Raw genomic sequence first — 27,971 nt, forward strand, 5'->3', positions numbered from 1 at the left:
CTAAAATTGAAAAATTTAAAAGACAGTGAGTATTAAAATATTTGTAGTCATCAATTGGCTGATCTAAAGCAACGAACTAATAACAAAGAGAAAAGCTGAACTGCAACAGAAAAACATATAAATACACAACTATCTGGTGCACCTATCCTTGTAAAGCCAGAGGATTTACTGATTTTTTTACAAACACATATACACATTATGTATATATATGTGTGCATATACATTCCTGTACATACATATATATAGATACATACCCATATATACAGATAGCTAGACAGTAACCTGGGAGAAGAAGAAGAAATGTTTCTCACTGAAGGACAAGTTAGGTTTGCTCTCTTTCCCTCCCACTTTTTCTCATGAAAAGAACAAAGTTTTAATATATACTGAAACTTTGAGATATGACCTTCTCTTTCACTTCTCCTCAGCAAGGGCAATTGTTCTGGTAGCCCTCCTAGTACAACTGCTATAGCAGCATGTGTCTGTGAGTTGAAAAGGCATCCCAAAGGTAGCAGGCAAATGTGCAGACTGGTGTGCACCACAGTCACCTACTGCAAAATGTTTATTTCACAATTTCAAAGTCAATAGCGAAGTTAAATTCTTAGGGAGCTGATGCTGTCTTTTATGTACACACCGAGATAATCAAGAAAAAACAGACACTGATTACCCAAGTCTTTTTCACAGGCCTGGCTCCTCTAATTTTTTTCCATTGCTACTACTGTCTGACAGACCTTCCCTTCTCCAGCAGACTGATTCCTACCTTGCATACTGCATTACTACCATGGCCTTTTAACTGCGCTGCTTCAAGAAAAGCAACGCTACCTGCAGATCTCAATACAGAGGAAAAACTGGATCACTAGGCCAAAGCTCAGGGACTATTTTATTAAACATGAGCTTCATCTGAGCCACTGTAGAGAGCTCTCAAACTGTCCTCTTTAGAAATTGCTGTGTCAGTTACCACACAGTGCTAAGCAGCTCCCTTAGGGTTAAGCATGAGAACAGACAAGAAATATAATATGGTAACATCCAGTGCAGGGACAAAGTCAAATTTCTAAGAGAAACCTACACCCAGTACCTTTGGTCCTGCTGCAGAAATTATAATCTGGCCAGGGGCCTGAATCCAGGGCTCTCCATCAACTTGTACTGGAATTGGCTTTAGGAGCGTTACACGGAAATATGAGCCTTGAGCTATGCGGATTCCTGATCGAAAACCACCTTGGACTTGACCCTGTTAGGGAATAAAAGCCAGGATATCAATTACTCCAACTAACAAGAAGTACAAACACTAGCTGCAATTAAACTGGGTGGATATTATTTTATTTTCACCTGACATTTTAAGATTCAGCTAAAAAACTGCTTAGGTAAAACTAGGGTGCCTTTCCTGGCCCAGCATTAATTATTTCAGCTAGTCCAGGAAGAAGAACTCCCCTGCAGGCTGTGGGAGGCAAAACAACTCCCAAAGCAAAGCTGTACACAAAGGTTGGCCAAGGAGCCAACTCACAAAGGTCTTGTTTGCTTTTGCTTCTCCCTCTGTAACACACTAAATACTTCTAAAAACACGTAATTATACACATAGACTTCGGCACATGCAAAATTCCAAAGTCTAAAAGCAGTTTATTAATCAGAGAGAGTTCTTCCAAACTCAACTCCAAATGTGGAAGTAAAAACCTTAATATCACAAATCCAAAGCACAGGTTTGTTAACATTTATACTCCAAAACTGCTTCTACTTTCACAAAAGATTTAAGGATCTCTACCAAAACAACTCTTTAGTGTATTTTAGAAGATCCAAATTACAAAATAAAGTTGATCAACAACAAAGATTGAGCTCCATGAAATTTAAGCTCCATTTTTGGTGGTTTTATGGATTAGTTGTTTCTAGTTACCTGACCACATATACTTTTTCAGCAGCAGATTTCTTTATAGAGTGGTAAGATATGAAGACAGAAATAACCTACCATCCCACAGGACTGAGTTACTAATAGCAAACCATTGTAAAAATGTGCAATGCATGAAGGAATTAAAAAAGAATTGCATAAGTTGAGTCATAATATTCTCTGCAGAACAGCATACCACCTGCTTGATGTAGCATTCAAATCAAGAGCAGCAGGTATCAAATTTTTAGTGATGTGTTAGAAAGCCTGTGGCAGATAACTGTAAAGCAACCTGTCTTGATGGAATCTCCACCGTGATTCTGATGAGGTACAACAAGACTTTTCACAAATACACTAGGTGAAGGGTGCGTGTTTTTGTAATATTAGAATAAAATCTTGTTTTCATCCCATGAACCATTCCATTTGGACACTGATACCTGTTATGACAAAGCTAGTGCATTCCACAATACATACATATATTTGTATTTTATATATACAAATGTATTACTTTTTATATATATATGCACATATGTATGTTTCTCTACTTGGTTCAAAGTCTATTTAAGTCATTAAATATTTCCCCATGGATTTTTAACAAGTTCTCAATTCCTATTACTTCTTCTCACCCAACCTTAACAAATCGGCATAATTGCACTTGCAATGCACTGTTTGTCACATAAATAAGCCTGTCCCACAAAATATGTTTCTTCTATGCTTACTGGGATGCCAACTCACCATGTGAACGACGCCAGTCACACCAACCACTTCTAGCAGGCCATCATCGATGCGCGGCTTCTCAAAGCGGTTGTCACTTTCAGACCCCCAGAGGTCAGCCCCAGAGCCCCAGCTGTGTGGAGAGCACACCAGTGACCACCTGTGGTCTGCCCCTAGAGACCGCCCTGGTGCCCTGCTATGGGTGGCTGGCTTCTCAGACTTCAAAAGATACACACTCTGCTCCCCCACCAGCTGGAGGGAGTAGTTTTCCTGCATTGTAAAAGCCTGAACTCTTTTTCTAAAATCTGAAAGAATTTTTATCAGATCTTTTAGTAGTAAAAGGAGCAAAGTAAATAGTTTCAGTTGGAAAGAAAAGGTGTAAACAGGAAGAAGGTAACTCTGTAGAGTTTTAGTTTGCTGGGAAATACAGGTTACAGCTAAACTAACCCTTAATTTTCAAGATTAAAGAACTTAGCATAGCTCTTAATCATCTTGATAGTATTAGTGGAAGTTACCGAAGAGAAACTAAAGCTAAAACAGTTATCAAGATTTCATTCTTGTACCTGGCCAAAAGCACCTGTAGTTAGGCAGATACTCATGCACTTCAGTTCTCTGAAATGCTTCTGACAATTTAAACCATGCTGCTTTTTGTGCAGTACTGACCCTTCCCACTCAAATCACTTGCTTTTTGTTTTGGCTACATGAACTACTCATCACTTAATTGGGATCTTTTCTTCTTCACAGCTCTCATGTGCAATATCTGTGTATGTGTAAAAACGAGTATTTGAATAAAACATTGTGACTGAAATGCAAAGAGATACAGGTTGTTTAAGACAAGATGGTACTTGAAAAAATAATAGGATGGCAGGACTAATTACCTGCTCGTTTTGTGCAAACAAAAATCCTACCTCTATCAACATCACATCTGAGGAAGCCAGATCTCCTATGGAATTACACAACAGTTACTCTAGCCCCTTGCAGGTGTCAAGGAAGCACTCATAGGCCTGTAAAGGTATCTGAACTGTGGTCTTCCATGGCTACCCAGGTAGCATCACACACTCCGTGTATATTGACCAGTCGCCTGTAGGACCTGGCCAGTGTTTGACAGTTGAAATCCATCTGGTCTTCACTGCAGGAACTGCTTAGGTACATGGTCCCCAGCATGTCAGAAAGTGTGTGCAGGTCGATTGTCACTGATCCTGTTACCTAACCATCTGGCATTTGATGCTCAAATACCAAGCAGCAATTCTACACACACAGTCTAGCATGCACCTACAAGGGATCCTTCCTCTTCTTTTTACCTGGGTATATTAATAAAGATGAGTCCTTCTATACTTGGTAACTCCACCTCATGCTGGTCCACTTGCAGCTTTATGTCCTTGTGAAGGTTTCTAGTGTGACTTATCTTCTGCAGTCCAACTTTCACATAAACTCCCTTGTTGTGAAACCTACGAGCAGACAAGGATCTCGTAACTAAAAGGTAAGGCCAAGCATAGCACTCTTCCCTGTATGTATACCACTGTTGTCCTCTAGCAGATATATTTAAAGAGTTTTTCAATTAAAACCCATTTCAAATTCTTCTAGCATTACTGCATAAAAACAAAGCATAAACCATGAACTGCTACTTTACATACCTTTACTTAAGGGATGATTCTGCTGTTGAGGCATGTGTAGATTGTGCAATTTTATGACATAAAAATTGTCCGTTCTTGAAGCATTGCCTGAATACAATGCCTCTTTGAAATGTAAACTCCTGGCTTGGAAGATTACATTTTTAATTAAGACTTAGAGGTCATCATGACCAATTTTGAATTGTTTTCTCAAGTAATGCTACAATACTTATGGCAAAAAAACATTTGAAAATCTTTGCTTTACACATTCTTAATTAATTTGAAATGTACTTAGCAGCAGAAACTTAAAACAGGCTTAGTAATCTCAACTTGTGACAGAGCTCTAACATATCTAATTTTAGAATGAAAAAGATGAGGAAGATTTTTATGGCATCCCTAGAAATGGCAAAATATTTTAAGAATAAGATAAACAAAAGATAGTTAAACACACAGGCTATTTTCTTCTATAATGGAAACCTTTGGATACATGGCCTTCAGGGCAGCCTTAAAATAAAAAGCATAAATTTCCATTATTTTACCCTACTAGTACATGGGTGTCATTGCAATTCAACTCTGCGAAATCTTTCTAGCATTACATCTAAATACTGTAGACATTAACGTGGTAAAGACAGCCAATGCAGGTTACAGCCAAATCTTCAGACAGAGACTTTACAGACTTGTCAGTTATCTTAAATTACTACACTGGAAATTATTAGTCCTATGTCCTAACAGCTTAAAATAGCATCAAATTAAAGGTACCTCATGTAACACCATTTAATATACACTTCCGCTCCATGCAAGATGTGTCTATGCTAAGACAGCTTTTGTCTAATTTGGATACAACTGAAAAATACTGGACTATCAGTAGGAAACACAACACTTCCAGTATCCTCAAGAAATATTCATTTTTGTTGCATGAAGAAGGAAGCCTTCAGAAACTGAAAGAATACTTCACAGTGCCGTAACTGCAGAACAGCTATATATCTCTCTAAAATAAGTCTAAACTTGCATTAAATGGTGCAAAATATTCTCTCAAACCTTGCATTTAGGAAATTGCTTGCCACAGCAATCTCCTACCATTTTGGATGGTACAAGCAAGATGTGATCTCTTCTGTAGTATGCAATCCTAAAGACTGCTCCAGGATCCCCTGGGAATGGCTTGGATGAAGAGCCAGATGCCTCGCCAGCAAGTTCACTGATAACACAAAGCTGGGAGGAGTGGTTGATACCCCAGACAGCTCTGCAGCTGTTCAAAGAGACTTTGACAGGCTGGAGAGATGGGCAGAGAGAAATTCAACAAGAAGCAAAGGCAGAGTCCTGCACCTAGGAGAAATAATCCCATGAACCAGCACAGGCTGGGGGCAATCTGCTGGAAGGCAGCTCTGAGGAGAAGGACCTGGGGGTCCTGGTGAACCACTAGCTGTCCATGTCCATGTGTCCTAGGGGCCAAGAGGCCATTTGGATCCTGGGTGTATTAGGAAGAGCATCACCTGCAGGTTGAGGGAGGTGATCCTACCCCTCTGCTCAGCCCTGGTGAGGTACATCTTCAGTCTGTGCCCAGTTTTGGGCTCCTCAGTACAAGAGAGACATGAATCTCCTGGAGTGGGGCCACAAAGATTATTAAGGGACTGGAACATCTCTTTAACCAGGAAAAGCTGAGGGAGTTGGGCCTGTTCAGCCTCCAGAAGAGAGGGAACCCTATCGATGTCTGTAAGTAACTAAAGGGACAGTGCCAAGAAGAGGGAGCTGGGCAGCAAGTAAGTACAAGAGGCAATGGGTAGAAACTGATGCACAGAAGTTCAACCTGAACATGAGGAACAATTTCTTTACTGTGTGGGTAACTGAGCACTGGAACAGATTGCACAGAGAGGGTGTGGAGTCTCCCTCACTGGAGATATTCAGGAAGCATCTGGAATGCAATCCTGTGCCAAGTGCTCTGGGACGACCCTGCTTGAGCAGGGAGGTGGGAGAAGACAACCACTGTAATCTCTTCCAATCTGACCCACTCTGTGATTCCGTGAATGAAGGACGATGCCCTGTCATTATATTTTACACTGTTAAAAAAACCTCATATAGTTTGGCACTCCCCAATGCAAAAAACATCACTGTCACAATACACACTATTTTTATCTGCCCTGCAATGCAAGATCAGCATTGAATTCCTGCAGGGGTGTTATCACTGCACTTTGAGCTGTTAGCTAAAGGTAAGCAGTCCAGAGCATAAAAAAGAGACTACTGAGTGAGGCAAGAGAGCACACAGCTTTTGGAACATTTATCAGTTTAAGGTCTTGCTTCAGAAGAGCACTCAAGCCCATATTTCTTCCAAGGACTACCTGCAATTTCTGTTGCCACAACCCAAAACTTCCTGTTCAGCACTCAAGAATAGCCAGTTCGCCTGCCAGCAGCTGCTGCATCTTGCATTAAGTAGATACCATCTTTAGTTAATTTACAAGAAATGATTAAAAATATTACTGATATTACTGAAAAGAGTGTGCACTTGCTTATGATGGGGAAGCATAAATTCAACTATTTTAGCAGTCATTTTCACAGGCAGTCAAAGTAAATAGTATGTGTCAGCACTGTTAGCATGAACAAGCTTTTGGCTTCTGCAAAAATACACCTCAGTATCAATTCATTATTTCATGTTTCCTTTTCAGAAGTACATAGCCCTTTAGATTTGGGGAAAAGAAATTAATTATTAATTATAGTCCTTCAAGTCATCCTGAAAGAATGATACCAAGACATTGTCCACTGCACTATGGGTGCTGCACACTTGGAAATAATTGAGATGAAGATGACAGGGATTAAAAGCACATAGGGCAATAACAATCGAAGCATATCCCTTAAATGCAGAGGCAATAAGAAGACAATGCATATTTTGAAGTGCTGCAGCTTTGCAAATATGGAGTAGTATATTTTGAAGAAAGAATTAACATAACTTATACATTTTATTAACTGCACAAGTCCATCTAGAAAAGTTTCACCTACTAGAATGGACGCTGCCACGCACAAACTTATTGCCTGATTTTCTACCTATGATGCTGTCAGTCAAGCATATTGAAAATGCAAACCAGTGGCTAACAGCTACTTATGTACCAGGAGCCACCTATATTTACATAAACTGTATTAGTCAGTTTTTAAGAAAAACACCATGGGCAGTGCCTGTAATGATAGGCAGAACACTACAAGATAGGTTGGATTAAACATCATTGCACTCATAACCGGTCAGAGAATATTTTTAATAGTTCCAGTTTGAACACTACATAGTTGTAACTGGCTGTAACTCTGGCAACCAAGAGACAATTTAGAAGGCATTTAATCACAAACATATGGGAAAGCAAACAAAACCTGTTTCTATAAAGAGTTACTGATTAATTACACAGACATGATTTCTTTTGCTCATCAATTTCAGGAATTATGGGAAGAAGAAAAAGTCCCATTACTGGTTGATGTGCATGCCAGAGAGGAGGAAGGTCTCTGTCAACACATTTTTAATAACATTTTCACTTGAGATGCAGAGAGTTTTTTATCCTTAATACCAGCATGCAGGTGTTGCAACGGCACTAGGCAAAACTGGAAAAGGTATAGTCAAAGTTGCGAATACTTTTGAACAGTGGTTATTGTTCATGTAGCAGCACTACCCTCACTCTTACTAAAGGCTTTGAGATATTTCCACTATCTCAAAATTTCACTGAACTCAACAATGCAGCTATTGGCAACTAAGAATACTGAATAAAAATGACATGGCTTCTAAAACTGCTTTGGTGCTCTCTCGGTAAAGGAAAAGAACCCTAAACCATACCCAAACCAACAAAACGCAGGAATTCTGTGTCTGTGGCTTCCTGGCTAGCTTAATTCCTCCTTGTCCCACCTGTGCCACAAGCAATATTAGCAGATACCTGTAGCATTTAAGATTATCATTTGTAGTGTAAATTAGAAGTAATGCAATACAGGAGAGCTGACCTTCATACCTAGATTCCCCAGGATTACCTGCTATTAAATTTCCCTGGTTCTTCTTCTCTAGCATGATGAAAGTCCAAGCTCAACTCTGCATCAATGCCAAGACCACAGTAATTGTTCATCTGTACAATCTGACCAAAAGGAAAAAAAAGTATCATTTCCTGCTTATACTTATAAATGAAAAATCAAGACGTTCCAAAGTTTTTCAACAAAAGCAAGCTTTGCAGATGATTCTTCCAAATCACTTGCATCTTGACAGATTCTAAAAAACATTTTCCAGAAACACTGCACTAAAAATAAAGCCACATGAACAACTGTTGACATGCTTAGTCATTATTTCCAAAGTATCAGAAACTTCAAAATTTAATATTTTAATTAAAAATAACAAGCATAATGAGGCAGAAATAAAAAAAAAATACAGAAATGAAACCAAGTCAACCTCTCAAAGCAATTCTATGCAGTAAATTCACAAGCTGCTGAACACTAATGCCCCTATTATTTTTGGCATCAGTCATGGATTTATATTACATCATAGTGAAGATACTCTTACTCTCTTACTTACTTTGGAAGGTGACCAGTTTATACGAGATTAATGAACAATTTGACTTCACCTACTCAGCTGCATTTTAACTAGCTCCCTATATGCCAGCCTCAAGTTTCTACAGATTTCAACCATTTCTTCCATTAAATCTTTCTTTGCATGCCAGTTAATTCTATAACTTTTATCCTAGGCCTCCTCTCTCATCCTTCACCTTTAAAAAGCAGATGGGATAAAAGACCCTGTCTCTACCAAGCGAAAAATAGCTGGAACCTGAGCATCTTAAATTCTCCAATTGACTCATAATGCCTAGAATTTTCCAGTGACCAGACTAAAATCTTGGACAACTGCTACCATTGAGATGATTTCCTACTTTTTTTTTTTTGCAAGCTCCTTATCCAATTTCTTCCTTTCATCTGAAAAGAGACTGAACTAGGATTCCCATAGAGCTCCAAAGTCACCATCTACAATAAATATTTTTATTTTCCTAAACAGAAACAAGCTCATATGAACCAAGTGACAGCGGCTTTCACCCAAAAAAAAAAAAAAGCAGACAACAGATGGCACATATACAGACACACAATAGCAGTAAGATGATGGAAGGATTTACTTCCTGTATATGCTACCAACTCCTAGTAATTTCTTAAACTGTGAAAGAAAAGATGAGAGTACCTCTTGGGGAAGGGAATGTTTTTTGGTTGACAATCCAGTTTTACAAGTGTGTTTTGGCATTTCTTCCCAAGCCTTTTCTTATTTGAGAAATCATTTGCTTTCCAGCTGAAGCAAATAGGAATGCCATCGCCATGTGAATATTTTCATTAATCCTCTATCAGATGCTTTTTGCTAAATAGCTACAAAAGCTGCTCTGCAGTCAACCAGCCCTGCCAGAACCAAAACATAGGTCCAGACATGTGCTGTATTCACTAGGAAACAGCTCAGTAAGTCCCAAGCACAACGACAAGTGAGCAGTAAAAATTAAATTATGTTAATACCCATCTTCTTTGTGATTTTCACTAGAGCAACAGTTCCTAAGAATCACATCCAAATGGTGCTTAGCTCACCTTGGGAGGCTCAGGTTCTGCAATGCCATTTTCTGCACCTTCAGCTGGCTCTTCTGCATCCAAAAGGATAGTCCAGCGATCCATGAGAACATCATCCGCCTCATCCACAGAAACCAAAATGGAGTATGGGTCCTCCCCACTGTAGCCAGCTCCCCAGCGCAAGACCCTCCCCAAGTCATTACCTGGGCAACATGAAGAACACCAAAACATGATCGTGTTTCATAATTGGTGCATCAGCCCTGTTTTACAAATCATACTGCACTAAGGTGCTCCAATCAAATCACAGAATTCATTTGTTTGGAAGGAAGAGCTAACTAAAAAAAAAAGAATCTAAGGATTCTTTTGTGTTTAGAATCTAAGGATTCTAAATGTGTTGTGTCTGCACAATGTGCTTACCATTGCATACAGACACTGGAGTGTTTCCACAAAAAAGTGGTAGAAAAGCCTGTTGTGGAGTTGAGACGCCAGTCATCAGGAGGAGGGTATTTTGCCCTCCCAACTCCTGCCCACTCACCCACACACATATTAACACTCCTGATGCTTGTTTCTCCTGATGCTGTTTTTCTGAAAGTACGACTGACATTTTCTTGTAAAGGTGATACTGTGATTTACTTTCCAGCACCAGCCAGAACTGAATCTCATGGAATCTTAGCTGCAAAACTGAGTCCTGTGTCAGACAAAGACAAAACTTTCCAGAGGGCTTCTGTGCTCAGCTTCTGTTCTTACTGTGATTCTCACCTGTTCCTAAAGGTAAGATGGCAACTGAGGGCTCTGAGCACACCAGCTTGTGCCTGATCTCCTCGAGGGCACCAAGGACCCAGCCAACGGTGCCATCCCCTCCACACACCAGCACTCGAAAGGAGGGGACTTTGGAGAACGTGTGAAACCTCCATTGTGAAGCAAAGCACAGGGGAAAAGAAAAGTTACAATGGAATATAGGAAATGCAAATCCCAATATACTATTTAAAATAACATGGTATTATTGATTTCTGCCCAAGCCCCTTTACCATCAGTTTCTGGATCAAATTCAACAAAATTAATAGAAAAATATGAAGTTGTAGATAAAGATGATTTTAGAATGAGTGAAAAACCATATTCCTCTATGATTCTTCACAGACATTCTGTAAATGGTTAATCACTTCCTTTTTAAAGGGGACAGAGACATAACTAGACATAATTTCAATGTGAACATCTGTAACTCTCTAAATCCTAGAGGAGATGTTGATTATGGGTGGTGTTTTCGTACTTAGTCATAGGTATCACAGTACATTTTCTTCTTCATAATACTGTTTTCCTTGTGATGCTTATCTTTTGTGGCTTTTCATCCTACATACCAACATATCATGCAAAATAATTGTTATTTCCCATTGGACAAGAAGCAATGAACAAGTGGGAGCATTTTGCCATAAAGCTACAGAAAGATTCCAAAGCCAAAACAAAATGAACTCCTTACTGAACTTGCAACTTGAAGTGCATTAAAAAGAAAACAGAATTATACAGTTCTGACAGGATAATTAGTTTGTGTAGCTTGTTTATCTTGTCTCCTACATAAGCTGCATTTTTCCCACAAAGCTTTTGTTCTGAAGATCTTGTCATGACAAGTTTTTTACTAAAGTAGTAGTGAAGGAATGAGGAATAGGCTACAACCATCACTTTGTTTTATAAAGCTGTAACAAAGTGGGGTTCATTAAATCAAGTCATCAGTTCCTGTCTTCCTACAAGCACATTATGTTCTGTTCCTTGTAGAAATGTTGCAGCTGTGATCAGGCAAACTCTGCTAATTCTACAACTGTGGCCAAGTTTCAGGAGTCAAAATAGAAAATTTTATTGTACGTTCCTGGCAGTTCCCATGAAACATCAGAAGAAATAAAAGCAAAAATCCACCCTCATCAAGAAATGTTACACTTCTCTTTCCATCTCTATTCGATTATAAAATCTATTTATTTTCAATAATTATTAAATATGTGCTACTATAAAGTGCATATATGACTTTCCCAGGGCCAGACTCTGCTAGATTTGACAGAAGTATATATATCAGGAACTACTCTATTCTTTTTCTTTAGACAATTACAAAGTTTAAATATGTTCTCACAATAAGAACAGTCAGAAGGAAATGATCACTGCCCTCATCTTCAGGCACAGAACAGAAGCAATTTAGATCTTCAAAATAAAGGAATCTAGTTATCCTTTAAAAAAACATAACAAAACAATGTAAATAAAAAAAAAATTATACATGATGACTTACCCAGGTAGTGGGCCCCCATTGGTAAGTTCAAAGACTTGATGTGGGTTTAACAATTTTCTAAAACTGTACAGTAGATCCCGACCTTTTAGACCACCACTTTTTGGATTCACAAATACAAGAAGTGGGCAACAATTCTGTGGTATCTTGGAAGCCTGAAAGAAAACAGGAAAAAGGATAAGTCAATGCCATGAAAAGGCAGGAAAATTCTGCATCTCAGAAATATTATCTGATGCTTTCTTGATGCCTACTAAAAAAAAATCCAGATTCTATAAATAAAAAGATTCAATGTCCAGCCAATGGACAGGTTAGCTGCTGATCTTGCTTCCCTAGGAATTGAAGGTAGTTCCTCAACCAACTTCAAGTCTACATTTTAGTCTGACATTAGAAACAAAGTCATTTTAAGTAGCCCTTCCTACCCATTTTCAGTAAATAGTCTTGCCAAAAAACAGTGTGAGGGATAAGAGTTCTGTATAATTAAAACAGTTTCCTTGAAAAGCAGGAACTTCTCCCCAAACCAACTGAAAATCTTTCTTTAGTTTTGTGGTTGTCTTAGAATGCATGTCAATTTACAAGGACAAAGCATTTAAAAATGAAGATGTCTGGGGCAGACAGTGGTGTACCTCTCCCTATGAAATTAGAAGCTGAAAGCTTCTTTTAAAAATACGTAAGCTAAGCTTTTTCATCATGCGGATTTACTCAGGGGTGTCAGAATCTTACAACTTATTGAAGCTGCTGCTGAAAGGACATGCAAAGCCTCCAGAAACTGCAAAGGAAGCCACTGGACATTGCAGAGATGTGATTTCCTGGGGCACTCCATGGACTGCATAGGAACAATATCTGCAGCCTCACTGGAGGTCAAAACTTCCAGCCAACAGATGCACCTTGGGACTATTGTTTACCAAGCCTGTCTGCCCATAAATAGTTATGTAAAATGATTTCTAAGTAATTCTAGAAAGATTAGAAATCATCAGCACACCTTTCATCCATCCTGCCACAAGGCTGGGGTGCAGGTACGTGTCAGAAAAGTCCACTGGACGTTTCAACAACTTCACCTCTGAACAGAAATGTTTGCCATGGTCCCTAAGTTGTGGTAATTGTTATTTACAAATTGGAGAGCATTCAGGGAACAGCAATTTGTCATGCAGCTGACCAGATGGATTCAGGGAACAGAACAACAGTGCTAAATATAAGTCAATTTAGACAAGAATGATTCAGGAGTTGGTGAGGCAGCAGCATGACTGCAGCATGCAGGCATGTGGAGAGATACCAACAGCTACAGACAGGAGGAGGAGGCACCAGAGAGCCTTTCAGCTGCTGCCTGTGAGCAACCACCAGAGACCATGATGTGAGGCGAACAACAGAGAAATCGGGTCAAATTTATGAGTTATATTTGTGGGGATGAAAAATGGAGTCCAAAATTGAGATACTCCAGACCTGCAACCTGATTTAGGCACTTTACAAACAAATGGTTGTTTTTGTCTCCACAGTACTTGAGAGATTTCTTCTAACCTCCTGTTCTTAGAAGAGCTGGGTGCTAATCCTCTGCAAGTCACACCCTGCCAGATGTGTCAACATGCTGACAAACACATAAAAATCCTTCTCTTCTAACACTGTTTGCATGCGAAATGTACTCTGCCATCCAGTGTGACTTGTCTCTTGATAAAGAGAAAACATTGAGAAAAGGAACACTAATCAGGTATAAAGGCTGGTGAAGTAGGCACACACTAACCCCTTCTTTCTTCATCTGTCAGAATCTACAAGACATTAAGTTTGAAAACATATCTGTTTTCTTGAAAAATAAATGGGACAAACAAGGGCTGTTTTGGAGGACAAACAGCCAAAAAAGCCTCAATGTTTTATTTTACTGGAAAGGTTCCATTGCAGACAAAACAAGTAGGTTGATGATAAAGAGGCTGAAAGCTGTGCACATGGCTCTCTTGAAAGGAACTACCTTCATGCTAGACTGGCAACTGAAGTCAAAACACAACACCTTTGGCCTCTACATTCAGGCCTTATTGGAAAGGGGGAAGCAATTACTCAAAGCATGCCCAAAACATAACAAGGGTAATGTATTAATTTATGTTAAGCACATAGAAAGGAAATTTGTAGGCAGCAAAGGAAGTCTATGGAACATAATGCATGCCACTGTCACATAAGGGATTCCTTGGGTATTAAGACAACAGCAAGGATCCACACATCCCAAACAGACAAGTGGATTTCGTTCCCTTGAGCCATTCAAGCATTAATGGAAGAGTAAGCAGAGCTCTGGTGTTTTCAGAAGTAAAGCCCATCTCATTACTCTATCATTTCCTGCATCATCATCTGACATATCCCACTTAGAACAGCCCTTTGATAATCACAAAATCATCAAGGTTGGAAGACACCTTTAAGATCAGTAAGTCCAACCACCCACCCAGCCCTGTCAATGACTCTAACACCTAAACCACTCAACCACATCACCAGCACCAGCTCTAGATACCTCTTAAACACCTGCAGGAATGGTGACATCTCTGGGCAATCTTTTCCAATACCTGACCACCCTGACAGTGACAATTATTTTTTCTAATATGTAATCTGGATCTCCCATGTCTCAGGTTAAGGCCATTTCCACTTGCCCTCTCACTGCAGGTATGGCAGGAGACACCGACCCCCACCTCACTACACTCTCTTTTCAGGGAGTTTCAGAGAGCAACGGGGTCAGCCCTGAGCCTCCTCTTCAGGAGACTACACAACCCCAGCTCCCTCAGCCAATTATCATAAAACATGTTTTCTGGTCCTTTTGTGAGCCTTGTTTCCTTCTCTGGACACACTCCAGCACATCAATGTCCTTTTTGAAGTGAGAGGCCCAGAATTGGACACAGCACTCAAGGTATGGCCTCACCAATGCTGGGTACAGGGGGACAATCCCTGCCCTGGTCCTGCTGGCCACACTATTGCTGATACAGGCCAGGATGCCAATAAGGCCACCTGGGCACACTCCTGACTTATGTCCAGCCAGATGTTGACCAGCATCCCTAGCTGGTCCTTTTCGTCCAGGGGATCCTTTTGTGCTGGGATGCTTTCCAGCCACTCTGCCCAGCCTGTTGTACTGTATGGGGTTAAATCCCATGAGCAAGAGAAGAGAGAGCAGCTCTGAAAGGAAACATCATGTCCCATGGGGTAACAGAGCACACTGTTCCCTTCCAGCACTCCTTGTCCAGATTTTACTCTGCCCTACTCTCTCCTGTCCACTTTCCACTTCTTCCTCTTCAAAGCTTTTTAAATACATAAATTTATCTCTAGCCATTTGAATTTTCTGAACACAATACCAGCCACCTGAAACCTCAGGCTTGGTACAATGCCTGGAAACTTGTGGGGTTTAAAAAAAAGGGGGTTAACAGGATAGTAAAAAGAAAAAATATGAGGCTCTGCAGCTCAAAGTAACAAAAACTTTTTCAAAGAAGAATAATAGCAAAGAAATTAGCCCAGCTCTGGAGTCTAACAAATACCTTATTTGAATGTAACAAGAATATTTGAATGTAACAAGAATATATTTTCTTCTTCAGGAAATCAGTTTCTAAAAATACTGGTTTGGGACATACAGAAGTAACATGCTGAACACATGTTTTAGATTACCTGCTTTTAGAGACACATTCTAATGCACTGGGTTTAAAACCAAGCAACATAACTATTCACAACTATTTCTGAGACATGGTACACTCTAAGGCGTTCAAAAGCACAGCTGTGTTTTGTAAAGTTGTCTGAGATCTTATCCAAGTAACATAGATTCTTGCAAATACGTATTTACAGTTTCTACTGTAAATTGCCAATGGTATTTCTTATCAAGTGTACCTAAAACCCGCTAAACCAGTTAAATATATACCCAGAATGCTACTAAGGTTCACAAGCAGCTACAGTAAATGCCTAGAACTAATAAAAAAAATCTGTAATTAGTGTAAAGTGCATAGTCCTACTATTCAAACCCATCTTTGTTAAGGTAACTTCCAATATGAATTCCTAACTATACCCATTTAGATACAGCTATTCAGAATAAAAAGAAGATTTCAAAAAAGTGCTTGTCCTTACAGTGACCTTGCTTCCTATCACAACTCTTCATTAAACTTAAAGGAGTAAGAAACACTGTTATATCCCCAGATAAAGGCCAGCTTCTAGGAAAACTATTTTTTTGTAAGAATTAAAAACTCTTTGACAGTTTGTACAGTAGAGCAGGGTGCTGTGCTTTCTCAAGAGCACACTCTTTGTTACAATTACAGACAGTCACAAGGGTAGCACTCTAGTGCTGAACAGTTTTTAAAGTTCCTTAATAAAGCCCCACTGAGGAAGAGGAGTGAGTTTGTTACTGGGCAGAAGAGAGTATGTGACTCAGCCCGAGGACTCCCTTCCCCCTTTAGCCCTGGCTTCAGTGCTGTGCTTAAGGAGTGAAATCTGTGAAGGGTTTTGTGTTGGCTGGCATTCAGGAAGGAATTTATTGCTCCTTTTTTACAGACAGCTGAAGGAGGCTGCGTGACTTAGACACTCTGACAGTCACTGTGAATTGCTTAATTTGTCAGGAGTAGCACAACACCATTTTAAACTGGGGCAAGATGTTTATTATCCATGCTAATCCCCTTTCCATTGACTGTACTGTGTAATCACATCTCACAACAAAGCAGAAAAAGGCGTTCTGTGCCACCAACCCTACCAGTGTGAGAACCACAGCACATCTTCCTGGGCGGGAGGCTATCTCCAGGAACTGCAGATATCTGACAAGTAGAATCCAACATTTGCAAATGGCTGCCAGCAGCATATTCCATGTGCAAGGACTCATAATGCCCCAAGCACAAAATTTTCTCCACCCTGGCCAGAAAGGACCCATTATCTGATAAGAAATGATATGCAAGGTGTTGCAGCACTACTGGAGCAGCAGCTGGGTCAACCCCAAAGTTTTTTCTTTATTTTTTGGCATATTGCAGAAATGGAAGAATCACAGAATCATAAAAGTTGGAAAAAAACCTGTAACATCATCAATTCCAGCCTTTGACTAAATACTACCTGTTGACTAGACCACAGCACAAAGTGCCATATCCAGTCACTTCTTGAACACCTCCAGGGACTGGTGACCCCACTACTTCCCGAGGCAGTCCATTTCAATCCTTGACAACCCTTCCAGCAAAGGGTGAAAAAGGTGACAAACCTTTCAGAAGGGTGAAAAGCAAGACTCATGTTTTGGCTAAAATGCTCATTTAACTAAATGCATTTAAGTTGTAAATATTTGTAAAGTGTGAGGCTTTAGTAGAATGAATGAAATTGAAATTTTCATCTATTTGGGAATCTTCTACATATTTTTTGCCACTCTTAACAAGTCTAAACACAGTATATCAGAGGGAACTCCACTAGTAAAAGGCATTTGTGATAAAGCCACAAAAACCTGTGGTGATTTTGGCCTCATACTGATTTCCTTGCTTGCCTGTGCTGCAAAACAAGTTGTAAAATTAGTTCTGAATTGAAAGATTTAGTCCTGCAATGTCTTTCATCTTGAATTAATACTAAAGAGTGAAAGCAAACTGTCCCCACAGTTCCTTACAAACAGCAGATAAATAGCTTTATAACATAGTGCACTTTTTTTCCCCTCACTGCAGTGAAGAGAGTTTTTCCATTTAATTGAGTATTGTGAAATGAAAAGATGTTTGATTAAATTCCTAAAGGCCTGAAACAGCAGAAGAGATCAACACATCTAATAACACTACTGCTTGACTTTCTAATAAGGAGCTTATGCAAACTGATTCTGAGCTCAGATTTCTCAGTAATGGTAATAAGAGGGTGAATTGCTTTGGGTAGACCTGAGCATGCCAGACTAGATCATGCCTGCTCCTTAGAGAGACACCGAGAAAGCAAATGTAAGACACCCAGAAAGCAAATTTCACCTTAGAAAAATAAGACTAGCAACCTGCTAACCAACAATACTTCTGTACTTTTACCGATATTTAAGAAGGGATATTTTGGTTTCATTTTTTTTATTGGTTGGGTTTTTCTTTAATTTAACTGGCAATTTGAAAAATTGCTAGTGCTAATGCCCTTGTATTTTACTCACAAAAAGAAATGTTAAACATGGTGTAAATTTAGTATTGTGTCAGTTCCTGTGTATTTCCTGATACTGTATTTAAATCATCACACATATAAACAAAGACTAATATAATCACAGACTAAAAAGATAGCCTGGGTTGGAAAGTACTGCAGGAGGTCATCTAGTCCGACTGCTACCCAAAGTCAAGACTCTGATCCACCATTAGTCTACCCTGGATAATTAGGGTAGACCTAATTACCTAAAACAACACCTGAAGTATCATTTAAATTAACTCTTGGCTCCTTTCAGTGATATGACCAAATATAAACAACACCTGCTGAAATGGAAACAAAATGTTTGTGCCAATGTACAGTTCCTCTCTCCTGCTTACATATGAGAAATTAATCCCTAGCAGTCCCCTGAACTGGAGTTTCAAAAAACTATCTTGCATCAGATAAGAGACAGCAATGTCCACATTTCTGTTCCTCACAACAGGCCCTTTGAAACCTAGTTTGGACAAGGGGGCCTTGATTTCTAAGGAACTCACAAAATGTAATCCCTATGCATGCATAAGAAAAAGGCTCTCAGTTTTTTAGGAGGGGGTGTAACTTTTGATTTTGCCAGTTGCATGTGAGCACTACCACTAGTATCTATGTGTATAAAAACCATAATTTTGCCTTCAGGAAGTCTTGACAAGTGTAGGACTAATTTTTAAAGAGTGAAAGCAGGTATGCGAGTAAACAACTATGGCCATTGAACTTGATACCCTCCTCTATAAAGTTGTTTCATAATTCCCACTAATAATGTAATTTTTTGACCTTCTGTGATGTTCCAAGAAGTCAAGCCAAGACTTACACTTTGCTTGCCATAATGCAGTTCCAGAAAGATAGTAATTGCAAGATACTTTCAGATGAGGTGTTGTGTAACTACAGCAACATTCTCTTTTGTACAGAACCTACATAATCCTGGTTAAAAATATCACTTCGCTCAGTTAATTATTTTTCTCTTCCCACCTTGACTCACTTTATTAACATGAAACCTATTATTAAACAAACTGATTCACATGAAAGTGATTAGTAACAAGAATAAATCAGAATCAGGCCTGTAATTGTGAAAGGACTCTTGCACTTCGCCTTTGAGAAGACTATGTTCTTCTGAGATTCTCAAGGAGTAAACAAAGTCAAACTGCCTCTGCTACAGAATGGCGGAAATGAAGATAATATCACTGAGAAAATAAGCAGGGGTGTTTTACCTCACGGTTAGTGAGGAAATACATTTAGCTCCCATAACATAGTTTTGTAAGCATTTTAAGACATTATCAGCTGAAACTAAAACCCCACTTAATGTTTTGATCATTGAAAGAAACAAAGAGAAAAAAAATTGTTTTCCTCCTCTTTATAGTTGTACAGTTAGATAACCGTAGATTGACAATTGAACAATGACAGGACAAATGACTTAACTCACTGAATATATCATATACATGAAGTACAGGCTCTGAAGTGGATTGGGTTTTTTGTCACGCTACTTATAGTATCGCCTAGTTGAATAAAACATATTTTCATTTAGTTCTAGCAGAAAGAGTTTTAAGGCAGTTGTGTTTTCTTTTAAAGACATTTTTTAAATTCGAACCTGTCTCTTACCATAACTGCAGGAATCACCACAGCATTCAGAGGCTTGTCATTGACAACAGTATCTTTAACTAGCATATATATTCTTTCAGCTTCAGAAAAACATGAAATTCGGAGTACAACAGCACCTGTAAAGAGGCATCAGAACTAATTTTTATATTTTCTATTATTGTTATTAGAAAATAGTCTCATATTACAGCACAAGTTTACTCAGTTTACTGAGGACATTATTCAGCAAAACTTATTCTGCAGTCCTTTGTTATCAGTTGAATTGTGTTGTTATATTTTTAAACCTTCCTTCCTACCCTCAGATTTTTGCTAAACCAAAACAACTTGAAGACAAGAACTACAGCACAGAACTAATGCATATTTAAAGATTTCCTTTGAGCTTCAGAGGTAGGGCCTATTTGCATACTCTTTATCATTACCAACATTCTGTTCTCATCATGTACAAGTGACAGACGTATCAGGTTTCATTTTGTATCCAATTATTAAAAATCCATTAGTTCTGTTCATTAACAGTAAGAATTACTGTAAGCAAATATTTGGGGCTGATAATCAAGTTTAGATCTTTATGTTGGCTTAGGTTATGAATGTAGAAGTTAGGGAAGAAGGGAAGACAAAAGAGAAAAAACAAAATAAATACTGACAAGACAGTGTAAAGTAAGATATTTGGTGAGGAGGAAAACAGAAAACAGGGCAGGATATGAGATGTAGGCCAGTAACATAACCTGGTTGTGACAAAATAGGAGTTAGGCAGTTATGAGAACTACAAAAATACAAACATAAGAAGAAAGTGGCAATAAAATCACATACAAGCAGAAACGTCTGAAAAGCACATGCCTGTAAATTTGGTTTAATGATACTGTGATATAGGACAAGTATCACAAAACCAAGTATTCACCACTGACAAATACAGAAAGGAGAAGGTACATTGGAAAGCTTTACACTTTTCCTATGCAAAAATCACAATCAATCAGTATCAGTTAGTCATGTGGAGACAGCAAATAACCCAAAGGAAGCACACATCAGTCTTCAAAACAATGCTATAGAAAGACCCATTTAGCAGACATGTGGAAGTTAAGCCTGCCAAAGGATGTGAAACATCTCAACTATAGACACTTAAACATAAAGAGAAGATTCCACACTTTAAATTTTTACCAAATGTAGATCTCCACCTGACCACTGCACTAAAGCTGCCCAGAGCCACTGCTGCTTCAGCTGTCAGAAGCCTCATGGCTTCTCCGACCTCACTGAAATAAAATTCACACAGCAAAAGCAAAGAAAGCTCAAAGGATGAATGCATTTATTTTCTTCAGCTTTCAGCCATTGAACTCTAGCTCTTAACACTACTAGGAAACAGTGACTATGAAACAGTCTCATTGAGTCCAAAAGCAGTACCAAGTTTTAGTATTCTCAAAGAGACTAAAAATCCTTCACTTGAAGAATATTAACAGTTCTGTGATGTTAGATTATTCAGTTGAAGTGTAACTTCAAAAGTCATTTTTATAATGAAATATTAACACCTTCTGTTTCACAAGGCATGAAGCCAACCTTTTAACTTTTCTTCATAAGGTAACCCCTAATCCACTGCTCTTCGTACGTACAATGTGTTACTTTTTACCTGAAGGGCTTTTTGCTTATGCAGTAAGACTAACATACTCTGAGCTTCCAGCCTCTATTATTAGACTGCAGTGTTGAACATAGACATTGTTTGCAAGACTAAAAGTTTTAATGCTTACCTTGTGCTTGATAAACATGACTCACAGATACTACATTTGCTGCAAAGGGTAAAAATATAAACATATAAAACCTTGGGTACATTTAGAGTAAATATTTTAAAGTATTTTAAAAAGTTACATAAATATAATATAAATAAATATTAAAAGTTATACAAATACAGGGAGAACCTCCAGCTAACACTTTTCCTCTCATGTTTACTTTGCAAATAAGAACAACTAAACTGATTTTCATAAAAGGTGACTAAGAATTCTTTCTGGCATTTCAAGTTTAATTCCCCTTGAAGTGACATAAAAGATTGGGAAAAATGCTGTTTCCTGAAGCAAAAAGCATGACACATTCCTGACACTGTTTATAGAAGGTATTGGTTGAAGGAGTATTATGAGAATTCAATTAGACTTCTTTGAAAGAGAAAAATAAATTCTTTTCCCTGAGTGTCTGTCCATATGTATGTGCACACACTGCTCATACTGCTTCATGATGAGGCACAGAGCTCATGACTAACATGGGGAACAGCCCAGACAAGTGTCAGAGGTTAAAAAAGGCAAGGGATATTCTGTACATAGTTTAAGGTATGTATAATTCTTCTAAAAAATGAGGCTTTTTCACATAAACATACAAAAAAAAAAAAATGTAGTCACTTATAACTAGAGTAACATATTAATTATTCTGTAAATTATAAGCTGTCACATCTCTCCTGAAACTGTGTGCATGTTAAAATCATTTAAAAGCCCATATAACACTAAAAGGCAGAATGATTTTTTTAAAATCAGGTCAGAAAAAGTTGGAATAATAAGAAAAATGAGCTATTGATGCTTCTAAATTTTGTTCTGTACAAGTTAATGTGTCTGAAAATGTACTTGTTTACTTACTTTTGATAGCTAATTCTTCCTTGAGAATATTTGTGTATTCTTCAGGGGAAAGCTGAGGTGGAAGGCCACCGACAAATAAATTTACTTGTACAATGGATTTACTGTTTTCTACAATGTAAAATCTTGTTTGATTCATCTGACGTATTGAAGTCTACCAAAATAAAGAAAAACAAATGATATGACATTTCACAAAAAGATATTGTGAGGCAAAATCCAAGATAGTTCTGCACTTAGCAATCATGTCCTCTATGCCTATAGGATATCAGAAACAGAAACAAACTTCAGTTCAAGCACTTAGCTTCTCTACCCTTGAGCCTGCTTAGAGGGTAACCAATGACTCTTTCTGTAAGAAAGGGGACTCCATACTCACTAAAAACAAAACAAAACAAAACACGTTTCTTTTTCAGATTCACCTTTCTTATGTCCTTGAGTCTGTTAAGAATCAGTTCCTGATTGTCCAAGACCATGCGCTGAACTGGAGAGGGCAAGAACATTAATTATGTTAGAAAGCATATAAATTATTATCAGGCTCAATTACACAAAAACAAAAAGAAGAAAATTTAGAGAAAAAGTACAGCTCTCCATACAACTAATTTTCTCATAAAGGACCATGCAGATGTGAGCTATGTCTTATCCAACAATAAAAACACATAGGTGCTTGGAACAGTCTGACTCTTTCCACAGTTCTTAAATACCACTCTCCCTTTAAAAAAAGGCAGAAACAGCCTGAACCCACTTAAAAGACAAGCAGTACTTTGGTAATAATCTAACAGTTTGACAGAAGACTTTCAAACTGTATTTCCTAACAAGTACAAATATAACCATCTTCTGTGTTTTATTAAAACAATTCTAACAACTTTCATTGAATATGAGGTTGCAAATGATGCTTTAAAACAGAGCACCAGAAACCAAGAAAGATCATGACATTCACAAAGTTGCAGTAACCTTATGAAACAACTTCACAATTATGTTTGCAAATAAAGCAAAGCATTGAGACAGTATTTGAACTATCAAGATATTTATTCAGCTCTGGTCAGCATTAGATTACTTCAAGGTCTTTATTTCTCCATGCAACCTTACAAAGACTAAAGCACAAAGAGATGTCAATTTGGAGAACACCAGCCCAGCTCCTGCAGGATCACAAAACACTTGAGCAATTCTAGGACTGCAGATTTCTGTTCTTCCTAACACACAACCATATTTTTTGGATTGTCTTTGAACTTTTATTCTTCAGGGGTTGTGTCAGGAGGAAAGAAGACAGAGGAAAGAAGCCATTTGAACTTTAGAATTAATATTTGATAAATAACTGTAATTAAGAAAATTATGTCAGTTAAACATAGCTCCCCAAAACAGGGCAGAAGTCTCAATATCCACCAGAAACCACAAATGAGTTTTTATGTAATAATGAAAGGGAAACTTATTCCCACTTGACACACAGGACTAAAAAGAATCAGCATCACTTCTGATTAAGTATTTCAACATCACCATGAAGTTTATTTTCATTTGCATTTTTTATTGTAGAAAATGAACTGTGACTGTTAGAATGGGGGAAAAAGCCCACAGAGATCAGATGTCTTTGGCCAATGCTCCTTGACTTACCTTGCTTACTGCCCATAAGAACTTCCACCAATTTGAAATTCTGGAGGCACTCCGTCTGCCAAAAGATACGGCATGTAAATGCAGCTTCTGACTGACATAATTTTGCCACATGTTTACATTATTGTGTGTTATATCCTGTCCATGGTGTATAAAATAGCATGGAAACTTAAATGTTTTTTAAAATATAAGAATTTTAAAATCAACCATGATGTTCTTCCTCCAACCAACTTCTTCCAAGACAGGAATAATCTTCATTTTACATCATGCTCCCATGCTCCTGAAAACACTGGCATTCTCACAGCCACATTGTGAAGGGACCGCTGTATACAGCATGGTTAATCCCATTCCTGCTTCAGCGATGAACAGCTAGCTCATCTGGAGTATTTCCTGACTGTCTTCTAGAGGAAGCATGCAGGACTGGGAATGACCCTGCTCTTGGAGAAGATTGCCCAGGAACCAGCTTGGCAAAAGCGGGCTGACCATTCCCCATTCCTGGGACACTCCAGGCACTGATGGAACAAAACTCTCTTCATATGTGCCAGTCTCTTCTCCAAACTATTGCCAGGGACCTCTCAAGTCCCTTGCAGCTGGACCAGAAAAGCCGGCACAACCAAGAGCTGTACCATTTACAACAATGTCTGAAACCCTGAAAATATATGACATGCAGGACTGAAGGACATTCAGGAGGAAGGATTTTAATTTTGGCCATGAGACTCAAGAGACAAATGATCTTGCTTTACGGGTCATGAATGGAGGTGTAAAGAACCTCAACTCCCTACATGTGCTTTGCCTGATACTTGATGGAAGCAATTTGCAGAACAGGCAAATTCTGGATATTAAAAAGAGATTTCCTGTATGTGCATGTTTATACAGAGAAGCAAGTAGAACACTTAAAAATTACCACTACTGAAGAAATTGCAATTGAGCCAAAGAATTAAGCCTCTTACAGCATACATCTAGCTGCCCAAATACAGAGGAGTGACAATCTTTCCCTAACAGAATTTCCAACTATACTGTTTGACAGTTGCTTTTTTCAAATGAGACAAAACTTTGAACATGGTTGTTCCTAAAAGGTCTGCAGCACTTGAGGAGATGGACTGACAACAAATCCCGGAAGTATCGTGTAGCCAAAATAAGCTGCATGCTTTACACAGCTGGATACACTTAGACAGATCATGAATACCAGTTATTGCAGAGAGCTAGTCACATGCATATTCTTATGTACCCTGTAAGTAAGCACAAAGGGCAGCAATCACCCTTTGCAAGCATGGCTATGCCCTAGAGCAGTGGGACTGTGATGATTTGCTGGTGTGCTCACAGGTCCCAGGCGCTGACTAAAATGTGCACACTACAGCTTTGTCTCTCCACACTGGGGAGGCTAGGCCTGCCAATGGCTTGGCATGCTAGCAAAGTCTACTAACACATTTCCTGAAAGTCATGCTGTTTTGGCACCAACCCTAAGAAGGACAGGCAGATTGAAAAGAGATTATCTTCCAAGGAAAGCACGTGCATCTACAAGATTACAAGATGTATCTAGAATTTTCCAGCGATGTGGGAAGTAATCCAGACAGTAAAGAATGTGGGTGCCATTTCTACCTTGAATCTTTCCTTGCATTACTTACAGAGGGGCTACAGAGATGCTGCTTGCTACCATAGGAAGAAAATTTCTGCAGCGCTCTTTAATGTTTTTATAAATTGTCTGGATGAAGAAATCAAATGCACCGTGATTTTCCTGATTATACTAAACTAGAAGGAGCTGTGGACACCCTTAAAGGTAGGAGACCCTTATGTGGATGTATTAGAGAGCTGGGCAGTCATCAACCATATGAAATTTTTAACAAGAGCTACTGCCAGTTTCTTAACCTGGGACGAGGTAATCCTGGGTAAAAATATAAACTGTGGGATGAGAGCTGGAGAGCAGCCCTGTGGAATAAGATCTTATAGACTGGGTTGATGGCAAGTTGAATATGAGTCAGCAGTGACTACCTACCCTGAAGACTGTGTTAAGCTTTTAGCAACATGCTGGTCACAAAAGATCATCTACCAAATGCTAACAACATTTACAATAATTGTGAATTAAGGGACTGTAATTTTTCTGAAGAGAAAAAGATACACTTTCAGGATCACTCAGGTGGTATATGAACACGCTTAAAATCTTTCACTTACCTGCCTTCCAATTAATGGAAGCACTTCTTTGATCACAGTCTGTACAGTGCTATCCTTATTTACTCGTAGAGAAACATATGCCATTCCCACTCTAAGGAAAAAAATACTTATTTCAGGATCTATCCGGTGTGTACTTTTTTAAACTAAGTATAGAATTTTCTCAAACATATTTGCATTAGTTGAAGAAAGTTGTTCACTGAGGCTCATGGCAGATGTGGTACCAGTGCCACAGACAAGAAAACACTTTCATCTCGAGGAACTGCTAATAACACTTGTAATTAGAAGCATTAGCTTCTTCATAATCACAACGATAACCTGCAAGTCCTTGATAAAACTTGTCAGTGCAGTTGCAACAGCAAAATGAAAACATGGTTAAATTTTATCCAAGTCTTCAGAAATTAGTAGGTCCAGGCCATTTTGTTTCCACTACTAAATATGCTTAAAGTTCATACTGTCTCAGTGGCAAAGTGTATAGTTGTTGGTTTTGTTTAGTTGTTTTTTTAATACAGTTTTTTCTTCCTCATCTCACATGGGACATTGCACTGTAGCTCATTCTACTTCACATTTCTTAAAAAAAAATCCAAAAATTTTTCAAGTGATATGTATGTCATAATTTGTTTACAGATGGGTTGCATCTTTCTAGCCAAACACACAATTACAGAACTGCACAAGTTGCCCTGTATGTTCCACGCATATAAAGAAACCCAAGGGCTTCCAGGCATGGAAAGAAATATTATACACACTACCCATTCAGAAAAATGAACAGAAGAATCCTGAAATACAGAGAAATACTGCACTCTCTGTTAAGAGTTCTGCAGCTTCAGTAACTAAAGCAAACAGATTTAGACCACAGAGGACAAATGTAGTCAAGAAGAATAACCTTGTGATCAAGAAGGAAAATACTCACTTCAGCCAGGCAGGATAAATTCTGATCACTTCTTCGTCCTTTGGCTTGGCTCTGATGATCCAAGCTTCAGGAACAGATTCTCGGAATACTGAGCCCAAGTTGCTGTCCTCTGCTGCATCATTCCTGTTGATAACATCATCAGAGAGCAGCACCTGCTGTGTAAAGGTCTGAAGCTCATATTCCTGCTGGTCATCATTTATGTAGTACACCCTCAAAGCAGCTTCCTAAAACACAGCAAGATAAATTACTTGAAAAGACACCATCAATACCTATACAGCCATAGACATTATAAATACCTGATTTACGAAATTAACCTTCAATGTATGTTCTAACTTTAGAGCAGTGGATACACAGCAATGGCAAAAAAAAATCAAAACAAGAATGAAGTTTTGAAAACAAATTTCAGTGAACATGAAAAAAGAAAGCTTGAGATATCCATGTATTTGAACATAATCTACAGTTTTTTTGGCAAGCAATAGTAATTTTGAAACCAAATGTAAAAATCCAGGTCAAATAAATCTACATTCATGCATGCAAAATTTAGTCTACAAGGAAAATGTTAAACTACACTAGATTGATCTAAGTCTGCCTACTCAGTCTTCTTGCACTTAGGAATGCCAAGAATTAGTAAGCTTCTCAGCCACAAAGCTGCCCTGAATCCACACACCTGTGGAGAGGGAAGGGAAGGTCTGTCTTTGCAAGATGCACACAGAAAGTTTACATCCATAATGGGCTCATGCCTGCAGCACCTCTGCACACAGATGCTGCGGTCAATACAGCTAACTTGTAAGAACTTGTATTGCTCTTCTCTGGTATTACAAGTGCCAGCCTGGTAAAATGTGCTTGAAAGGCAAGTAGCACTCCTAAATAAAAGTGTTTTCAGTCCTGTATATAGTTTTTCTTAAAGATCTTTGACATGCAGAACACTATAAACCCTTTGCAAAATTCCTGTTGATTTTGAGCACAGTATCAAAATAAAAGTCCTAATGATCTTTAGCTTTATATTTTCAAAATTCTG

The 27,971-nt window shown here is 38.5% G+C and overlaps 1 protein-coding gene across 8 annotated transcripts in view; it reads right to left on the reverse strand.

Moving 5' to 3' along the window:
- The window catches only part of DGKQ (diacylglycerol kinase theta), an 82,597-nt gene that overhangs the window by 7,549 nt on the left and 47,077 nt on the right, over positions 1–27,971 (reverse strand). For all 8 annotated transcript variants that reach the window (XR_014951212.1, XM_031507460.3, XM_077790071.2 and 5 more), the window contains 14 exons: positions 26,954–27,177; positions 26,047–26,137; positions 23,881–23,935; positions 22,695–22,756; positions 22,282–22,432; positions 21,412–21,450; positions 19,682–19,797; positions 11,999–12,150; positions 10,492–10,640; positions 9,754–9,935; positions 8,185–8,285; positions 3,886–4,032; positions 2,606–2,717; positions 1,073–1,225 (listed from right to left, as the gene is read on the reverse strand). Coding sequence is in view for 7 of the 8 variants with exons in the window: in XM_031507460.3 (XP_031363320.2) it covers positions 1,073–1,225; positions 2,606–2,717; positions 3,886–4,032; positions 8,185–8,285; positions 9,754–9,935; positions 10,492–10,640; positions 11,999–12,150; positions 19,682–19,797; positions 21,412–21,450; positions 22,282–22,432; positions 22,695–22,756; positions 23,881–23,935; positions 26,047–26,137; positions 26,954–27,177 (1,734 nt within the window). In the remaining variant the exon portion in view is untranslated. The remainder of the gene's footprint in view (positions 1–1,072; positions 1,226–2,605; positions 2,718–3,885; positions 4,033–8,184; positions 8,286–9,753; positions 9,936–10,491; positions 10,641–11,998; positions 12,151–19,681; positions 19,798–21,411; positions 21,451–22,281; positions 22,433–22,694; positions 22,757–23,880; positions 23,936–26,046; positions 26,138–26,953; positions 27,178–27,971) is intronic.

This window comes from Lonchura striata, chromosome Z (assembly GCF_050655825.1).
Source record: "Lonchura striata isolate lonStrDom1 chromosome Z, ASM5065582v1, whole genome shotgun sequence".
NCBI classification, from domain to species: domain Eukaryota; kingdom Metazoa; phylum Chordata; class Aves; order Passeriformes; family Estrildidae; genus Lonchura; species Lonchura striata.